Source organism: Bidens hawaiensis, unplaced genomic scaffold (assembly GCF_021521415.1).
Source record: "Bidens hawaiensis isolate Kalapana, Puna unplaced genomic scaffold, B.hawaiensis_p1.1 tig00419420_1, whole genome shotgun sequence".
Taxonomy (NCBI): Eukaryota; Viridiplantae; Streptophyta; class Magnoliopsida; order Asterales; family Asteraceae; genus Bidens; species Bidens hawaiensis.
In genome coordinates, this window is record NW_027504854.1 from 106 (window position 1) to 19,129 (window position 19,024).

The 19,024-nt window shown below is 36.1% G+C and overlaps 1 protein-coding gene across 1 annotated transcript; it reads left to right on the forward strand.

Annotated features, from left to right (window-relative positions):
- Positions 1–810: 810 nt before the first annotated feature.
- On the forward strand, positions 811–4,725 carry LOC143608721 (RNA demethylase ALKBH9B-like). The gene is made up of 6 exons (XM_077083677.1): positions 811–985; positions 1,559–2,080; positions 2,142–2,227; positions 2,309–2,619; positions 2,724–2,795; positions 4,271–4,725. The coding sequence occupies exons 1-6, from the start codon at positions 811–813 to the stop codon at positions 4,551–4,553; spliced, it is 1,449 nt and encodes a 482-aa protein (XP_076939792.1). The 3' UTR covers positions 4,554–4,725.
- Positions 4,726–19,024: the final 14,299 nt, after the last annotated feature.

Genomic DNA, 19,024 nt, shown 5'->3' on the forward strand with positions numbered 1-19,024 from the left:
GGCTATCTCTCCTGGTTCTTTCTGGTTTAATCCTGATTCGTTCTGACTTCTCATTGAAGCTTATTTTGACTCGATTGCCTTTTTAACCACATTCAACTTCCGGAACCTATAAAACACAAATATGTTAGTAGTATACAAATTGAAACTAAAAAAAAACAAAAATTAATAAAATAAAACATTAAATATACAGGGAAAATATATATAATTATCAGTATATTATTAACCATATGGATAAGACCCTAACCACATGTGAATATAAATAATATAATTATTTTTGCGAAGTTCGTTGTTTTATTGTTTATGATTAAAATTATGAGTGAACTCGTAGAAGCCTTTAAGAACATATATGTTACAACTGTGGATATGGAATACGCAACTCACTACAATTTTAATTTTATTTTTTCTTTTTTTTCAGCATATAAAACAACACAAAAGTAATGATTCATTTCATTTTCATGTGGTAATCAAATATCTTATTGGAATGGTAATAACTCATTCCATTCCACGTTCATTCAATTTTTTCGTCCATTTCATTACCTCATACCAAACAGATCCAAATGTTTAAAGATAAGCCGATTTAAAACATAAGACTATCTCTAACGTCGTCCGAGCAACCATGCCCGAAGCCACGTTGGAGCCGCCCGAAATCCTATGTTGCATTGGAGCAGGCCGCCTGATGGTAAGGAGTTGTGCCCAATGTTGTTGATTTTCGCACGTTTAGTTTAGAATTAGATTATTGCCAGAGTCAAGAAAACAAAAAGTATCCCCTTTTGTTTCCTCTCAACCACAAACCCCAATCGGAACCACAACATGATCAGGGGCCGAAATCAATCGCCGCAGAAGCCCTTTTTAGAAAAGTTTAACCCTACCGATCTCCGAACTGCATCGGAGTTTCTCAGCAATTGGCTGCCGTTCCTCACCCAAGACCTCTGCGATCACTGCACCCATCGAGTCTCCCATCGCGTTCGATCCCTTAACCCATCGGGTATTTAATCGTTACTTTAATTAATTACTACTGCCTCTTGTTTCAAATTTTTTATTATTATTATTATTATTCTTATTGACCCTTTTGAGATCAAGCCCCCCCCCCCCCCCCCCCCCTCCCTCAATCAGTCGAACCCTAGTTTTTCTTTCAGATTCAAGTTGTCAAATTTGATTCCGTTACTATGCACTTAATGCTCGGTACTTTTAATATCATGCAGAATTTACATATATAGCAATTTTTAGTGCCATTAACAAATTAACCTTTTACACTGCAAGTAGGAACTGATTAAGAAACATTAAACACTAAAAATTCACATTAAACTTAAAAAACTGACATTGGGAAAATCGGTGATACAGAGGTCCGTCCGATAACTGTTATAGCACTGATATCGACAAATATTATTGTATGTTTTGTCAGTTGTGATTGTGGGAAGTTTAATCTAGTCGAAATGAAAGATTGACATTTTAGTTACATCTGTTATGTTTCTTTTATACATTGTTTGGCAGTAGAAAGATTAGTTTTTTTAATCTAGTTGAAAGATCTACAGTTTAATTATTCATTGTTTAACTGTAGGGGATTTGAATGAATATAATGACAATGAGGATGATCATGATATCAATGACACTGAGGATACAAACTCTTTGGGTAGTTGGAAAGACGGTGCAAACGGGATATCGGAACCAATTGAAAACAATATTAAAACCGAAACAGTTCAATCACCCTCACCTGAACGTGCTAAAACAACATCTAGCTCACGGATGTCGTGGGCTGACATGGCACAGGAGGATTTTGATGCAGAGGAAGAAGAGGAAGGAAAAGGGCAGTTTGATCATTATACTCTTCAAACGGAAGATACACGTGAAATAAAGACCGCAAGGAAGCCAGAACTGTCACGAGAACAAAGGGAACGTATTCGGTTCACAAACGTTAAACGGAAGAAAGATTTTATTTGTTTGGAAAGAGTTAATGGCAAGTTTGTAAATATCCTCGATGGACTTGAACTTCATTGTGACGTGTTTAGCGCGGTTGAGCAAAAAAGGATTGTTGACTTTGTTTGCGATCTTCAAGAAAAGGGAAAAAATGGAGAATTAAAAGGTTAGTTCTTTTAAAAATTAAATTTTAAAGTTTGTATGGTTTTAATTATTTATTTTTGCAGATCGTACATATATGGCTCCCGTTAAGTGGATGAGGGGAAAAGGGCGTGTGACTATTCAATTTGGATGTTGTTACAACTATGCAACAGTAAGTGTATAAGTTTTATCATTTCATTACAAACATAATAAACGATTTGCATGAAAATAATGGAATTTATTATGATTACAGGATAAACATGGGAACCCACCTGGGATACTTCAAAACGAGTTGGTGGATCCGATACCGCATCTTTTCAAACTTATTATTAAACGATTGGTGAAGTGGCACGTTCTTCCGCCTACCTGTGTACCTGACAGCTGTATAGTGAATATTTACGATGAAGGCGATTGCATCCCGCCTCATATTGATAATCATGACTTTCTCAGGCCGTTTTGTACGTTGTCGTTTTTAAGCGAGTGCAAGATATTGTTTGGGACTAATTTGAAAATAGAGGGCCCCGGGGAGTTTTCTGGTGCTTTTGATATTTCGTTACCGGTTGGGTTAGTGTTAACTTTATGTTGACTTGGTTTTTATTCCATTTTGTTACTTTGATTTGAAGCTAATGTGTATAGATATACTTATTTGTTATGTTATTTTTTTGCAGATCTGTTCTTGTTTTAAATGGAAATGGAGCTGATGTTGCCAAACACTGCGTGCCAGCTGTACCTGCTAAAAGGTTAGTTTTCTTGAAATTATTGTCTTTTAATTAGATTTAGGGGGTGTTTGGATGTGTGATTTGGAAGTAATTATATCATATTGATTATTAAATAACCAGGATAAATAGTGTTTTTATGTGTGCTTCTGTTGATTTAAGTTTTGATAATCAGATAATATTGTGTTTTAATCATAGTTAACAAAAGCCCTCGCCTGGTGCACCTAGGCGCAATTTTCAGGCGAGGCGCAACCATAGCGCTTTTCACAGTCAAAGGCGTTCTTCTGGTAAGTTTACCGGCCAAAAATGACTTTCCGGTGACTTTTCTGGCCAGATTTCTGCCAGTTTCCGGCGAAGTTTTGCATGTTACTGCCAAATTTCGTCTGGGACAGATCTGTGGTTGCATCACCGGAAAGCTGCAGAAGTTGAAGAGAAGAGAAAGAAGATGAGAACGAAAAATAGGTTTTTGGCTTAAAAGCTTACACTTAATAGTGTATTGCAGAAAAGTTGCAGAAGAGAGTCAAAAGACTGTTTCAGTTGTTAAAAAAATTCATTTTTCTTTAAAATTATTTTAAAGTAGTATTGCAAGTACACAATTCTATATGCTATTTCTTTTTACACAGTTTATCTTAAAAGATTTAATTTTGTTTTGAAACTAGGTAGGTGATTCTAATATCTAACTATATTAATATTAATTTTATATACTTACAAGATATGTTTATAATTTTTTTCAATGCATACTATATTTTATTTTATTTTTCATTTAAGTACGTTTTTTTTGTCTAAGGCCCTTGCTTTTAATGCTTCACAAACTTTGATTACCTGAAGAAAGTAATAGGTAAAATGACCTAAAATGACATTTTTAGTGAAAAATACGTATTTTTTTATGAAACTGAAGTCTCAATTCACAGTTAAAATGAGTTTATTTTGACCTAAAGTCGTAATAATCAATTCCAAAACCCAAATCGAAACACCCCTTTATCAGTGTACGTTTTCTCTGTTTTTCAAGTTAAGTTAATCACGTGGATGGTCCATACGGTTTGCTCATATTGCAAGGTTGGTTGGTTTTAAGTTTTTGAGAAATTACATGTATGCTCTTCTCAAGCTAACACAGATGGTTCTTGGAATGGATGTGCGATAGTTTATTTAGTTAAGTGCCTTAATGCTAAGAGATAAAAAAAATATAATAAAAAGATTAAAAAAAGAGGTTGGGGTGCCACATTTTTTTTTGTTTTTTTAATAGTAAGGGCATTTTAGTCATTTCACATGCACTTAACCAGAAACGGTATCTCTCATTCATTTCAAGGACATTTCGTGTTATCTTATGAAACAGTTGGGACTATACGCGTACTTTTTTAAACTCACGGACCAAACTTACAATTTGGACAAACTACAAGGACCATTCAAGTAAATTACTCTTTCAAGTTTTACAACAAATGGTTCATTATACAAAAAGGGTTGATTTTGACTTTTGATCTCTTTATATGTTTTTGTATTAGGATTTCAATCACATTTAGAAAAATGGATGAATCCAAACACCCAGTCGGGTTTGTTCCCGAGCCTGATTTACAAGGAGTCAAGCCACTCGTGTATGAATCAGACAAACCTAAAGGCGGTTCAAATCTATACAAAGCGGGTCATCCTTCAAATAGGCAAGTTATTAGACGAGATGATGTAAAAGACGGGTCACAACGAGGGTATTTGCAGCCTCGGTTTTATGGTCAAACCAGACAGCAAGGTTCTGGTTCTGCATATAGATGGAAAGGTAGGTCAGAATATTGATATGGGCTTGCAATAGATTGAAAGTTAAAATGAAGTAATATTGTTTGTTGATTACATAAAGATTTGCTGTGTGGTTTTGAGTTGATGGGTTTGATTTGAGCGGTGTTCAAGACCAAAATATGTATTTAATTATCATTTATGTGCTTGTTTTATTATCTGTAAACACGGGTCTCTCAAGAGGTTTTGATGTCTCAAGTTATAAAAATTATTATTATTTTTTAATGTAAATTTTATGATTTCATCTTTAGTGTAGCTAACCTAACACAGACACGGGTTTGAAATTGGCTAACCATTGCGACGAAAAAATCGAACTAAGATAATTTTTGTTAAAGGAACGTCGGCAATAGTGTGGCATGGTCCGGCATTGGAGGTGAGGGATCGATGTAGGGCTTCCGACAATTTGGAACGAGATGAAGCAAAACGTGGAGGATGTGAAGAAAGAGTTGGTTACAAAATGGAAGAAAGGAAAGAAGCTCAGGTGCAGGTGTACGACAAAAACACTTTTTACTTTGTTTTTCCTACAATGTGTATTAACCATTAGATTAATAAATTTGATGGTTGATATGTAAGGATACATATATAATTTTGACATTCAAGAAAGGGCTGAAGGGGTAAACGAGATAACTACCATTTTTGACAATTATTTTTTTAATTCTTCAATATTTTTTAAATGTCCATAGCTTTATGTTATACTGACATTATTATTATTATTATTATTATTAAATTACACCATAAAATTCTTCTTTAACGTGAGTTGCTCTCCATAAATAAGTTTTTAGTGTTCACTTATACCTAAAACAGGTGAGTTGCTCTTCATAAATATTTTTTTAGTGTTCACTTGTGCCTGAAAATGCCAATCACCATACCATAAAATTTTGGTTAAGCCCCCAAATCGTCCCCCATGAAAAGAAATCTTGGATCGTCACCGAATTCTATTACGGTTACTTATGCTATTACTTTTATTTTGATATTTGGGATTTGTTATTTTTCTATTTTATGAATGGAAGTTGCATTTATTCATCTTGGAGGCTGAATGGTGTGGGTTTCATTTTACCGCCCAAACTGCCTAGCTGGCCATCGGCATCGCCGGCAAACACCACCCCCATCATTTTGGTGCCGCCAGAGGTGAAACAATTGTGGGATTTTTGCCGACCATTTCACCTCTCAAATCCTCCAATCTCCCTTTTATTTTTAACCCATTCGACCAAAATTAACAATAGAAAACCAGATAATGATCAACAAACTCACCAACAATGGCCTGATTACAACGGATTTGAGGCAAACCCGGTTGCGATCTTCGTTTCGGTACCCGACTCTAAGAGTTCGATCGGTTGCGGCTCTTGTTGTGAGGGAATCGATAGTGTTTGGTTGATTTTAGGGCCTGCGGAGTTGTGATTTGGGGATATTATGCAGCTTGGATTTTGAATACAATTTCAACTTTTGGATTGGAAATGACAGTGTGTAGCTTGGATTATTATGTAGCTTGGATTGTGTACAATTTAGGCAGCTTTGATCGACAAGGAGTAAATTGATTGAGTTAGGTCTTAATTGAATTATACTTATTATTTTAATCTAACAATATTATTATTATTATTAGTATTATTATTATTATTATTATTACTGAAGATAGGAAGAAGCAAATTAGGAATCATTTTCTTGATATTATGAGAGGAGAGTGGTGTGGAGTGGGGTATGATGTGACAATATATACTGAGTAGTAAAGAAGCTAGCATACCATAGTCTTAGTAGCTTGAAGTTAAATGTGAGGATTGAGAGCAGGTATTTTAATACAGTAGTAAATGAATTGAGAAAATAAGTTGATGGGCTAGTTTTGACAAGAGTTGATGTTATAGCTTATATAATATAATCTCACTATGTGCTTGAAACTTCAGAGTATAAAGTCTATGTACATAAGAACTAACTTGATGAATCAAGTTTAAAAACTTGCAGAATAAAAACAAAGGAATATACATGTATCCAACTTTATGTTAACAAAGAACTGAACATAGATTCCATATAATTGCTAAATATAATATCGACTATTCAAGCAACTTTAATCATATATTAGTTATTTTCTATTGATGTGGCCATCGACTTCAATTTGGAGAAGACAAAACCTACCGTCGAGGGATTTCCATCGATCGGAGGATTCTCATATATTTCCTTGCATTCTTGTACAACCTGGATTTGGGACGAGAATAGAAGATTTAGGTCAAAAGTACTAGTATAATCTGCAAACTTTAATGCATAAACCTCCTAAATCATCTATAAAAAAATAAAAATAAAATAAAAGAAAGGATTATTATTGATTTTTTTACAAGATAAACTTAATTATGATAGAAACATTCAAACGATTTACAATGAAGTGGCATGTAAGCGGGCAACAAGCTGCGCCGCAACCCCTTTTGGATAGCAAACCCCGTCCTACTAAAAACAAAATAAGTTCTTATGGGCCGATTATTATTGGAACAAGATAGTATTTTAATCATATTTGGCACACTTGTTATTCAATCATTTGTAAACCAAACCAGAATTGGCGTAAAAAAATTACTCATTTTGATTGATAACAGAAGCTGAAGACTACTAGATCGGTAACATACATACCTCCGTTGCATCTTTGCTTGGTATTCCTTCACGCAGCCCAACAAGTTTCTTAACAACATCAGGTTGCAATCATAATGAAAATGGATGAACTAGCTATTAGCAAACTAAACATAGTTAAACCATACTTACTGGGCAATCGGGTCAAGGATATGTGTGTAAATAAGAGTGAAGGTATCCAGGCTCTCAGCTGACGCAAGCTCTCTTAAATCAGTTAGTATCCCGAGTCTGTTTTTAACTCTCTGCCCGTACAATACCATAAGTTTCAAATTTAGAAGCAACAATAATTTTCCCCAAGGTGAACCACATTTTTTTTGGGGTACTGTATGGTACGAAATGGTACTTGATAAAAAAAAACAATCGACACAATTCTTATATTTATGAAACACATTCATGAGAACGTACAAAGCATAGTTGTGAAATATATGGATATGCAGAGTGTGTGTTTTTTACGTGACTAGTGGGTAGAAGAGTATGTAACTTACGTTAAAACTTATGTATCGCGTGAAGAAATTCATAAGAACCTCTTCATCAAGTCTCATCCGTTCAATTGTTTTCTCCTTGATGTAATTTTTCTACATATATATATATATATAACTTTAATGTTCTGTATACATCCTTACAGAAAATATGCTTAGGGGTAGTGGCATAAGTGTGTATTCACACGCGCACACAAAAAAAAACATCAAAAACCACTCTTCAGAAACATGAGCCAGAAGATGATCAACATAAACAATGATGGTTTATTCGCAACATTCAACAAAGTGCCTATGCGATTTTCCTTCAATATACCTGCCAATTGTTATCAGAACTCAGAAGTAAGAATAACTGATGTGCCCAGTTAAAAACAATTTGCCTATACATGAACTACGAAAATAAGTTATTAACGATAAAGCTTGAAACTTACATATTCACATCCATAAAATAATCAACAAATGTTTTCACCAGGTATTCAGTAATCCGTCCTACGCTCCATTCTAATAAATCCATAAGATTATAAGGTATGAATACCATTTTACTTCTCATTTTCTTAATATCTTGGAAATTGTTATCAATTTACCACTTATCCTTTTTTTTCAAATAAAATAATAATATTTTTATAAGTAAGACCAATTTAATATAGTTAGAATTAATTTTATTTTATTTTTTTGTTACTAATATAACTAAAAAGCTAAATATTTGATATATTTGAAAACACTACAATAATTAAAAAATACATTTAATAAATTAAATTTAAAAAATTAGTATATATATTAAATAAGAACTTTTTTATGCAGCATAGGTTGTACCTTCTGCTGTAAAAGTTGTTTTATGCTTTGTGAGGTGTAAATGATGCTCTTTAATTTGTACCAAATCTGTTTCTGCTTTGTGTACATGTTGGTTGGACACATGGTTTGATCTTGTGAATTGAAATACTAAAATGTGCAGCTCATGTTTGGTGAGCTAAAGCCATCACTCTGGGGCACTCTCTGTTATCATTTATTCATTCTACACTTCCCCCACCGTTTGACCTCTCATATCATCGCAGATCCTTATTTCTCCGTCAAAGTGGCCAGCTACATCTTGGTGCCGTTTCCGGGTTCCGATTCGGAACCCTTGGTAGCGGCGACATGGTTGTGGTGCGGTGGCGGATTTGTTAGTGTTGTTGCCGGATTTTGTTTAGGAACCTAGGCGACGGCACACGTCGATGGTGGTGGTGGTTCCCAAATGGAACCCTAGGCGACGGCTTTTACTTGTCATTTGTTCAAGAATTCTTTGTCAAAGAAACTTATGGTCTGATTTGGTTCTTGAAACTTGGTATGGTTTCTTTTCACGCATGCAAGGTGTTTGATTAAATGCCTTATCTGGTTTTTCTGGTACATCTAAGAAATTGGTATTGAATTATGTTTAATGAAAAGTTGAGGTTATAAGCACACATATCACTTATCAGTATAGTCTGCCATTTTTGGTGATGATTACTCTGTAATTTGGATTGTTTTGGTGGTGGACGGTTGCTTGATGAATATGTCATGTTCACTATGGTTTATGGCTGTGATGATGCTCTGGTCTCGGGCATGGCAACCTATGTTGCAGCCGTGTACCAGACCTGAGCCTCGGTTACCGACTTACCATTTATTGTGTCAGGTATTCTAATTCTTTTTAGAACTGATGCTTTAAACAAAGAAGCGGCTAAAAGTCAAGTATATTGTTTACATGTTGATCGATTGAAATTGTGTTTTTATTGAAATTGGTGATTAACTTGCCGTTGCTCAAAGATGCATTGCTTTCTCCTCCGATGATGGCCTTTGTCGGGTTCTGTTTTGGAACCCTATGTTGCGGCAATAGCGGTGGCAGAGCTAAGATGGTGATTTTTTGTCGTTGTCGGGTTCCATTTTGGGGCCCTAAGCGACAACGGTGGTCTATGGCGGCAGCTGTTGCCCAGCTTTCATTTTGGATGTCTAAGGTAGCGTTGTTTAGACAATGATTTTTGATTGTCGTCGGGTTACAATTTGGAGACATAAGTGACGACGGTGGTGGTTTAAGTTGCTGGCAGACCTTGGACTTTTTTCTGTGGTTGTAGATGCGGGGTTTTGCGCTAATTTTGGGTGTCTCACAGCTACCTTTTGTTGGCGTTGTTGTGGTCGGCTTTTGAAGCGTCTATGACTCTGAATATATTGTGATCGATCCATTCTTAGAGCTTATAGAATCTTCTGGTCTCAATCACACAATAGGTAATGGCTTCAATTTTGTGTAATCATCCATTCGATATGGCCAATGTTTTTATTTGTTTTGACATTTAATCTTTGTTTTTGAAGATATTTTATTTTTAAATAAATGTAGGTGGTAATATATACTATTAGATTGCTAAATCAAAATAAAAGCATGATTGCATGATAGGTGATGCTATCAAAGACCTTAAGAACAAGGTACGTCTAGAATTTTAAATTCTTTCATTTTGTTAAGCTATAAGAAAACGTGTTTGTTAATTTGTAATGACAATTACAAACATCGTTTGCTTCAGCTTTTAAGCATTAATGAAATCCCTGATTTGTTGTAAGTCTAAAAAAAGTCAAAAGTCGGTTGACTGTTAACAACAGGGGCGTATATCTTGATTTTCAACTTCTAATGATATATTCACAACTTGATTATAGGATGGAAAAAAAATGTTTGTTGTCCTTAGACATAATACAAAGTCTAAATGGGTTCAGGTCATTTGCTGGTGGAAACCACAACCAAGTTTACCTAAAGGTAAACAGGTTGTGTTCGTGTCAACACTACATATTTGTGGGTTGACCAATTTAACTTACTTATTTTTGTTTTAAAGTTTTTAAAGTATGCTTTAATAGAATATCATAAACTATTTATCTTTTTTTTACATAATACAAAATCTAAATGCGGTCGTGTCACTTTCGAGTTAAAACCACGGGCACATTTGGGTTCAATTTTTTTGGCAGATTCGTAGCATGTTCGTTGTCACAATGATATTTAATTGGTTCTTTTGATTGAAACATATTCGTTTTGATACATATGTTTGTGGGGCAATTTGGTTGTCGATATGAAAGGAACACCACTTTGGTTGTCGATATGAAACGAACACCACACGAGTGCAAATTTGTTGACAATCGTTTATGGTTATGAAGATGCTAAGCCTATATGTTGCAGCCATAATACATACGTGAGGCTATTATGATTTCACCTTATGGTTGTCTCAATGAAATCAAATTGGTTATACTGACTGATCTGTTGACTGAAATAGAATTGTTCTCGAGGTCGGTTTATGGCTATGATGATGCTTCGCCTTTTGGCTTGGCAACCTATGTTGCAGCCATAATTCAAACTTGAGCCTATTGTGATTCCACATATTGAGATCAGTTTGTGACAATGACGCTTCGATTTTAGCGTGGCAACTATCATAACCACTTGAGCAGTTTGTTCAAATGCGTTTCTTTTGTTTGTACATTCTTTATGTTTAGTTATATTGTTTTTTTGTTGGTTGAATCTTTGGTATAGGTATTATGTTTCTTTTGTTTGTGCATTGCTTATGTTTACTTATGTTATTTTGTTGGTTGAATCTTTGGTATAGGTATGATGACGCTCCGCATTTGGTGTCGCGACTTATGTTGCAACCATAGCGGACTTCTGACCCTTGAGAATGTAAATTTACATCTCGATTTTTTTTACACTTTATATATTTTTCCTTTCATTTGCATGTCAAGTAAACACTTTTAAAGCTTTTGTGTATGTTTAAATTTCTTTACTTTTGATTTGGTACAGTCTCAAGTAGTTGAAAGCATTATAGAAACATTGTGCAACTTTGAATTACTTTTTAAAGTCATGATAAAAAACGAGAAGATTCAATTTGACTTTCGATAAACAAGATCTGAGTTTCAGCCATGATTTCACAACCCCCGGGGCGAATTACTAGTATACATTTAAAACATAACTATAATATTAATATAAATGGATATAATAATATAATATATCATTATCACCTAACTCATCTTCTCAACCCCCCCCCCCCCCCCCAATCTTCTTCTTCTTCACGGCAACCCCTCTTCTTCTTATTCTCTAGCAATCATTTAGCTCTTGCAACTCATTAAACCTACAACCTTTGTTCTTTGGTTTATTTAAAAAAAAGAAGCAGCAACAAAGCTTTCAATGGTGAAATGGTCGGTGAAATTTCAACAATAACTTTGCCGTTGGGTGGTGCCGACCACACCGGGGTGGTGCTTACCGCCGACACCGCTTGCCACGTCAGCCTTTGAGCAGCAACGCGAGATCCACACCGGACAGCCTAAAAACCTAAAAGAGAAAAAGTAAAGTGATAAAATGATAAAAAAGAAATTTTACCTTTATGATAAAGTTTGACCAATAATTTCTGCATGCTTGGATTATTAAATATGACAATGATATAGCATGCTATACATTAGAGGTGACAATGTGAGTGGGTTGGATTTGGATGATGGGTCAGGATGGTATGGGTCAAAATGAGTTTTTAAAATAGAGGGTTGGGATGGATATGAGTCAAGATGGGCAAAGCTAACCCATCTTGACCCAAGTGAATGTTGACATACAAAGGGTTTTAAAATCCCATCAAAAAAAATATTCAAAAAAACTACTAAAAAAACGTTTTTTACCGATTCAGGTTCGAGTTTTTCGGGTTTTTTCGGTTCGCTTTTGTTTTTCTTTTTCATTTCGGTCGGTTTCGGTATCTGCTTGGTTTCCATGATTTTGGTTTCGGTTTCGATTTCTCGGTTTTTTTTTCGGTTTGGTTTTTTTCGTTTCGGTTTCATTTCGTTTTTTGTTTCGTTTTGATTCATTTTGTTTTATTTTGGTCGGCTACGTTTCAGTTTTTTTGTTTCGTTTTGGTAATCTTTTTGATTGTATTCCGCTTTTTTTTGTATCCTTTTGGTCAGTTTTTCGGTTTCATATCGGTTTTTTTCGTATCGTTTTGGTCGTTTTCTATTTCGGTTCAGTTTCGTTTCAGTTTTTTTGATTCGTTTTGGCCCGGTTTTAAATTGCATTTATTTTTTTATGTTTCCCTTTGGTCAGTTTTTCAGTTTCAGTTGTGTTATTTTGTTTCGTTTCGGTCGTTCTTCTATTTCGGTTCAGTTTCGTTTCGGTTGTTTTGTTTCGTTTTGGTCGGTTCAGTGTTTTTGTTTTGTTTTGGTCAGCTTTTCAGTTGCATTTAGATTTTTTTTGTTTTGTTTTGGTCAACTTTTCGGTTTCTGTCACAGCCCCCGACCCCTATACCCCGGGAGGGGATCCGTGAACATTGATTGGTGATGGTCGAGTATTTTGTATGTATTTTAGTGTATTAATTATGTAGTTTTATTGAGTATATTGTTAGAACTTTGGTACTTCATACGTGCTTTTGTATTTCAGGTAATTGATCGTTAAAGATGCTAAATGGGAGACCTGTACGAGCATGGAATGATATCTCGGGAAGGACGAAGCATTATTTGATGTCTTGGGAAGTGTTTCAAGGATTCGGGAAGAGTATAGATGAGTGATCATAAGCCAATGCTAAAGCTGAACAAGATGGGTTGACGAAATGCGACCTTGAAGTAAAACGAGCATATCCTGAGCTAGAAAATGAGTTACGAGAGCCATAATATATGAATTTTGGGTTTCTCGGCGAGAGGAATCTGAAAATGAGGTTTTCTTAGGTCGCGATACGCGATGGGATGGTCATATGGCCATCGCGTACCGCGACGGGAGTGCAGACGGGAATTTTAGGTTTATATGTTATTTTTCATTCTGAAGAACCCTAACTCCGTTTTTAGAACCAAGAGGCGATTTCCACCATCCTAGTTTATGTCAAGACCATATCTATGATCTATGTTATCCGTATTGAAGATTCGATGATGTCGCGGCTCGGCTAATCTCCTAGAATCGCACCCGGGATGTATAGTTTGTAACCATTTACAGTTTTTCTCATGTGATTAAGAATACTTATATTTTGTTATTGAAGATTGATATATGATTATTGATGTTTAGTATTTCTGTGTGTTCGGTCGGTTTAGGTTTACGTTGGTCTGAACGATCTGTTACTAGTTGCTAGATAATTAGTCGTATAACTGTTTGGTTAGATTGAATACGATAAAACGTATAATTACCCTTAACTGAGTCACACTGGCAAGGACTGTTTGATAACCAGTGCCGTGTGTAAAGTAATTTTTGACGTCTAAGGTTTTGTCTGGTTGATCAGCTTTTAGTTAATCGTTAATAATCAATCTGTTAGGTTGCATGAGATACTGTTTGGTTGCTTACTTGAATTCCTGGTGTGGTTTGCTTTGTTAACTGTTTACAACTTTCTTGTTTGTTCGTTGCTTAGTTCTCTTAATTTAAACTATTGCTTGTGTGATCAGCACTAAAACCGTTTATTTCATAATATTAAATCTGTTACACGAATTGCATTGACCACATACTCCCTGTGATACGATACCCTACTTGCTCTATATATTTAGAATAATTAGGTTTTTGATTGACTCAAACGACGGTCATCAAAATGGCGCCGTTGCCGGGGAGTTAGTGCGCTTAGCGTTTTCATGTTATTTGATTTTTTTGTGTCTAATTTTAATTCTAGTCTTAATTTTTGTTTTCAGTTTTTATTTTTAATTTTATTTTTCTGTATTTTACGCGGGTTGTGTTAGTTGTGCAGATTACAGGTTTATGCGCACCCTCCATTCGGGCCGACAGTCTCTGTTAGTTTACGAGCCCGAAATCGAGAGAGTAGCTCGGCAGAACCGAGTACAAAACAGAAACTCACAAATGGAAGACCAGAACCAGAACCATAACGAAAACCAGAACCAGAACAATAACCAAAACCAAGATCCACTTCCACAAACCAACATGTTTCACCCAGAAAACATACCCGATCCACCAAACTTCAATAACCAGAATAACCAAAACAACTCAGCTCATGCCTCCAGAACCCGAAATCAAAACCGAAACCTAAACCTCAACTTTGACCAAGCCGGACCATCCGCTCCAAACAACAACCCAAACCGTCGAGTTCGGATAAATATTGATGATGTTCGATCGAGTGTTCCGACTGAAGATGAGGATGAGGTTGAAGATAATAATGGAAATGAAGGTTTTCAGGCAGCTGATGATGAGGTAGATCGATGAGTTAGGAGGAATCGGGCGGTTGAGCCCGAGAATGAGGTTGAAGAACCAGAGGCTGAGGGTGATAATCAGTATGAAGAAGAAGTGGAAGAGCCGGTAATTCGAAGACGGGCTGAACCCGTTAACAGACACCGAAGGGATCGAGAAAGGGTAAATCGGGTGGAACGGCTCGAAAGAGTTCGTGTTAGAAATATATATTGAAACGGTTTTAACATATAATATATTTTCCTATTTTACTAACAGGTTGTTTCAAAGAAGAATATTGAATCCCGGTTTCAAGACGCGCTTCAAATCGGAGTAATTAACTTCATTTTTTATTATAACCATTCATGAGAGATCAGTTTTAAATTTTTATATAAAACACAATTTATTCGGTGACGGTTGGAAACAGTTGGTTCAAGATTTGTTTTTCAGAGATGGTGACGTTCTATGGTTAAAGTATGTAAACAAGTCTGTAAGGCCCCGATTCCGGTGCCCTACTTTGGTGTTGGATTTACTCATAAACACAGTTCTAAATATCAGAGTTAATTAAGACTTTCGCGGAATAAATAAAACTTCAAACATTCATTACAATCATTCGATACTTTTCTTAAAACAGAATGTAAATAGTTTATTTAAAACATCATGACAAAAGTTCTTTGGATGCTAGTCCCTTCAATCCTGTCATGTGTTCTTCTCTCAAGCCAACTGCTTCAATCTATTCACCTGCATAATAAAAGTCAGCTACGTTGAGTAAGTTCTAGCTAATACAGGTAACATAAAATACATCCACATACTTACTTATATACGCATCCGAAGATACATATAACATACTTAGCTTTTTTACCTTTCTTCGTAATTTCATACTTTCATACTTTCATTCTTTCTTTTAAACATACATATATACATAAATTTCGTCCTATAACCTTCGCAGATATTATTAGGGTCTGTTCCCTACATTCGTAGATATTATTAGGGTCTGTTCCCTATATTCGCAGATATTATTAGGGTATGTTCTCTACATTCGCAGATATTATTAGGGTATGTTCCCAACTGCAAGAACGCCTCGACAAGGGTTTCATTAGACCAAGTGTTTCCCCATGGGGCGCACCAGTGTTATTCGTGAAGAAGAAGGATGGAAGTATGAGAATGTGCATAGACTATCGCGAGTTGAATAAGCTTACTGTAAAGAATAGACATTTGCCAAGGTTTGATGATTTGTTTGACCAACTGCAAGTTTCAAGTTGTTTCTCACGAATAAATCTCAGATCAGGCTATCATCAATTGAAAGTGAAATAGGCAGACATTCCTAAGACAGTATTTCGGATGCGGTATGGACCCTACGAGTTCCTTGTGATGTCATTTGGTTAAACGAATGCTCCCGCAACATTTATGGATATGATGAATAGGGTGTGTCAGCCGGTATTAGATAAGTCAGTTATCGTCTTCATCGATGATATATTGATTTATTCAAAAAGCGAGTCTGATCATGCCGAGCATTTGAGAGAAGTATTGGAGACTCTGATGAAAGAGAAGTTGTATGCTAAGTTTTCGAAATGCGTGTTCTGGTTGCGAGAAGTGCAATTCCTAGGTCACGTAATAAATCCTGAATGGATTACCGTGGACCCCGCTAAGATTGAGGCGATAACGAATTGAAAGACTCCACATAATCCGACTGATATACGAAGCTTTTTAGGGTTAGCTAGCTACTATAGGAGATTCATCGAAGGCTTCTCCAAGATAGCCGCACCGTTGACCGGTATGACCCAAAAGTCGGTAGTATTCAGTTGGGGTAAGTTTCAAGAAGAAGCTTTTGAAGAATTAAAGAAGAGACTCACACAAGCTCCAATCCTTGCTTTACTCGATGGTGACGAGGATTTGGTTGTTTGTACTGATGCTTCGCATCGTGGGTTAGGTTGCGTGTTGATTCATTAAGGAAAAGTGATAGCTTACGCGTCTAGACAGTTGAAAGTCCATGAGAGTATTTATCTGACGCATGATTTCGAGCTAGCAGCTGTAGTGGATGCTCTAAAGATATGGAGACATTATCTGTATGGTACTAAGTGTACTATTTACACAGATCATAAAAGTTTAAAGTACTTCTTCGAGCATAAGGAGTTGAACATAAGGTAGAGAAGGTGGTTAGAATTGATAAAGGATTACGACTGTTACATTAAGTACTATCCTGGTAAAGCTATTGTGGTCGCTGACGCGCTAAGTCGTAAGAATGAGGAAGTCATTGCAACAGTGAAATCATACCAGTTGATTATGAACTCAAGACTATTTGAAGAAATCATCAAGGTGCAGTCAGAAATGTAGTAGATGAAGGGTTAGTAAAGAAAGAGAGGATTTTTGGTCAGCAAGACGAGTTGATGGAAAACACTCAACAGTGAAATTGTACTAGTTGATTATGAACTTAAGACTATTTGAAGAAATCATCAAGGTGCAGTCAGAAGTGCTAGTAGATTAAGGGTTAGTAAAGAAAGAGAGGATTTTCGGTCAGCAAGACGAGTTGATGGAAAACACTTATGGTGTTAAAACTAAGTTGGATCGTATGTGGATCCCACGCCATGGGGATCTTAATAGTCGAATCTTAGATGAAGCTCATAAATCAAGATATTCAATTCATCCAGGATCCACTAAGATGTATCAAGACTTGAAGAGAGGTTATTGGTGGCCAGGAATGAAGAATGATGTAGTAGATTATGTCAGTAAGTGCTTAACTTGTTTACAAGTCAAAGCGGAACATCAGAAGCCCTATGGAAAGCTGCAACCGCTAGAGATACCTGAATGAAAATGGGAACACATCACCATGGATTTCATAACTAAGCTACCACGTACAACTAAGCATCATGATACCATTTGGGTGATAGTGGACCGTTTGACCAAAAGCATTCACTTTCTGCCTATACGAGAGGCTATCTCGTCAGAGACGTTAGCAAGTTTGTTCATCAAAGAGGTCGTGACTAAGCATGGAGTACCATTATCGATCGTGTCTGATAGAGATACTCGGTTTACTTCGATGTTTTGGAAGAAGTTCCATGAAGCTATGGGAACGAGACTAAACATCAGTACGGTGTATCATCCTCAAACATATGGACAGTCTTAAAGGACGATCCAAACCCTTGTGAATATGTTACGTGCTTGTGTTGTAGACTTTGGTGGAAATTGGGACGACCATTTGCATTTAGCAGAGTTCTCCTATAACAACAGCTACCATTCAAGTATTGGTATGCCACCATTTTAAATGCTATACCGTTAGCGTTGTAGAACTCCTGTGTGTTGGGGAGAAATTGGTCAGAAAGAACTTGGAAGCTTGGAAGTTGTTCAAGAAACCTCTTCAAAGTTCGATTAGATTAAGGCAGGAATGAAAGCTTCTCAAGACAGACAGAAGTCCTATGCTGATAAGTAGCTACGACCGATTGAGTTTAACGTTGGTGACAATGTGATGCTTAAGGTCTCGCCTTGGAAAGGAATTATCAGCTTTAGGAAAAGAGGAAAGTTGAGTCCGAGGTACATTGGACCATTTAAGATTATGGATCGTGTGGGTGAAGTAGCATACAAGCTAGATTTACCGGAGGAGCTAGAAGGGATTCATTCAACCTTCCATGTTTCTCAATAGAGAAAATGTATAGCTGATGACACGTCTCACGTGCCATTAATGGATATTAAGGTCGATGAACAGTTGAACTACATTGAGCAACCGATAGAGATTGTTGATCGCAAGGAAAAGCAACTTCGTCACAAGGTTATACCCTTAGTGAAAGTGATATGGAAGCATCGCAAAGGATCGGACGCCACTTGGGAAATTGAGGATGAGATGCGCAACTTTTACCCTAATATGTTTAAGTAATAGTTAGGTTTCGGGGACGAAACCTCTTTAAGGAGGGAAGACTTGTAACATCCTTAAATTTATGTAGTAAATAAAAGAATTTATGTTCGTTTGTCGTGTGTTGACATTTAATAGAATTTAATATAATAAGTATGAACTTGGATAATTAAAGATGGAATAAAGAGTGGGATGGGCCTTGGGTCCCTAGGCTTTAGAGGGTATAAATACTCCCTTAAACCCCTCTAAGACCCTAAATCCTCATTTCCATCTTTCCATAATTATCTACACACTCAAAACACACACACATACCTTGCCATAACCGGCCGTGAGAGAGAGAAGTTCAAGAGCAAACCAAACTTGGATTCTTGATAGATCTTTGATATACAAGCTAGACACAAGATAAAAGTTCATAACCAAGCAAAACCGTAGCTTTAAAACAAGTAAACGT

Bases quoted from the DNA above. Each gene is read 5' to 3' on its own strand.
- LOC143608721 (XM_077083677.1), top strand. From the start codon at position 811: ATGATCAGGGGCCGAAATCAATCGCCGCAGAAGCCCTTTTTAGAAAAG. The intron at 2,081-2,141 runs GTTAGTTCTTTT...TTATTTTTGCAG, and splicing joins AAAAAATGGAGAATTAAAAG to ATCGTACATATATGGCTCCC. The intron at 2,796-4,270 runs GTTAGTTTTCTT...TTTTTGTATTAG, and splicing joins CCAGCTGTACCTGCTAAAAG to GATTTCAATCACATTTAGAA.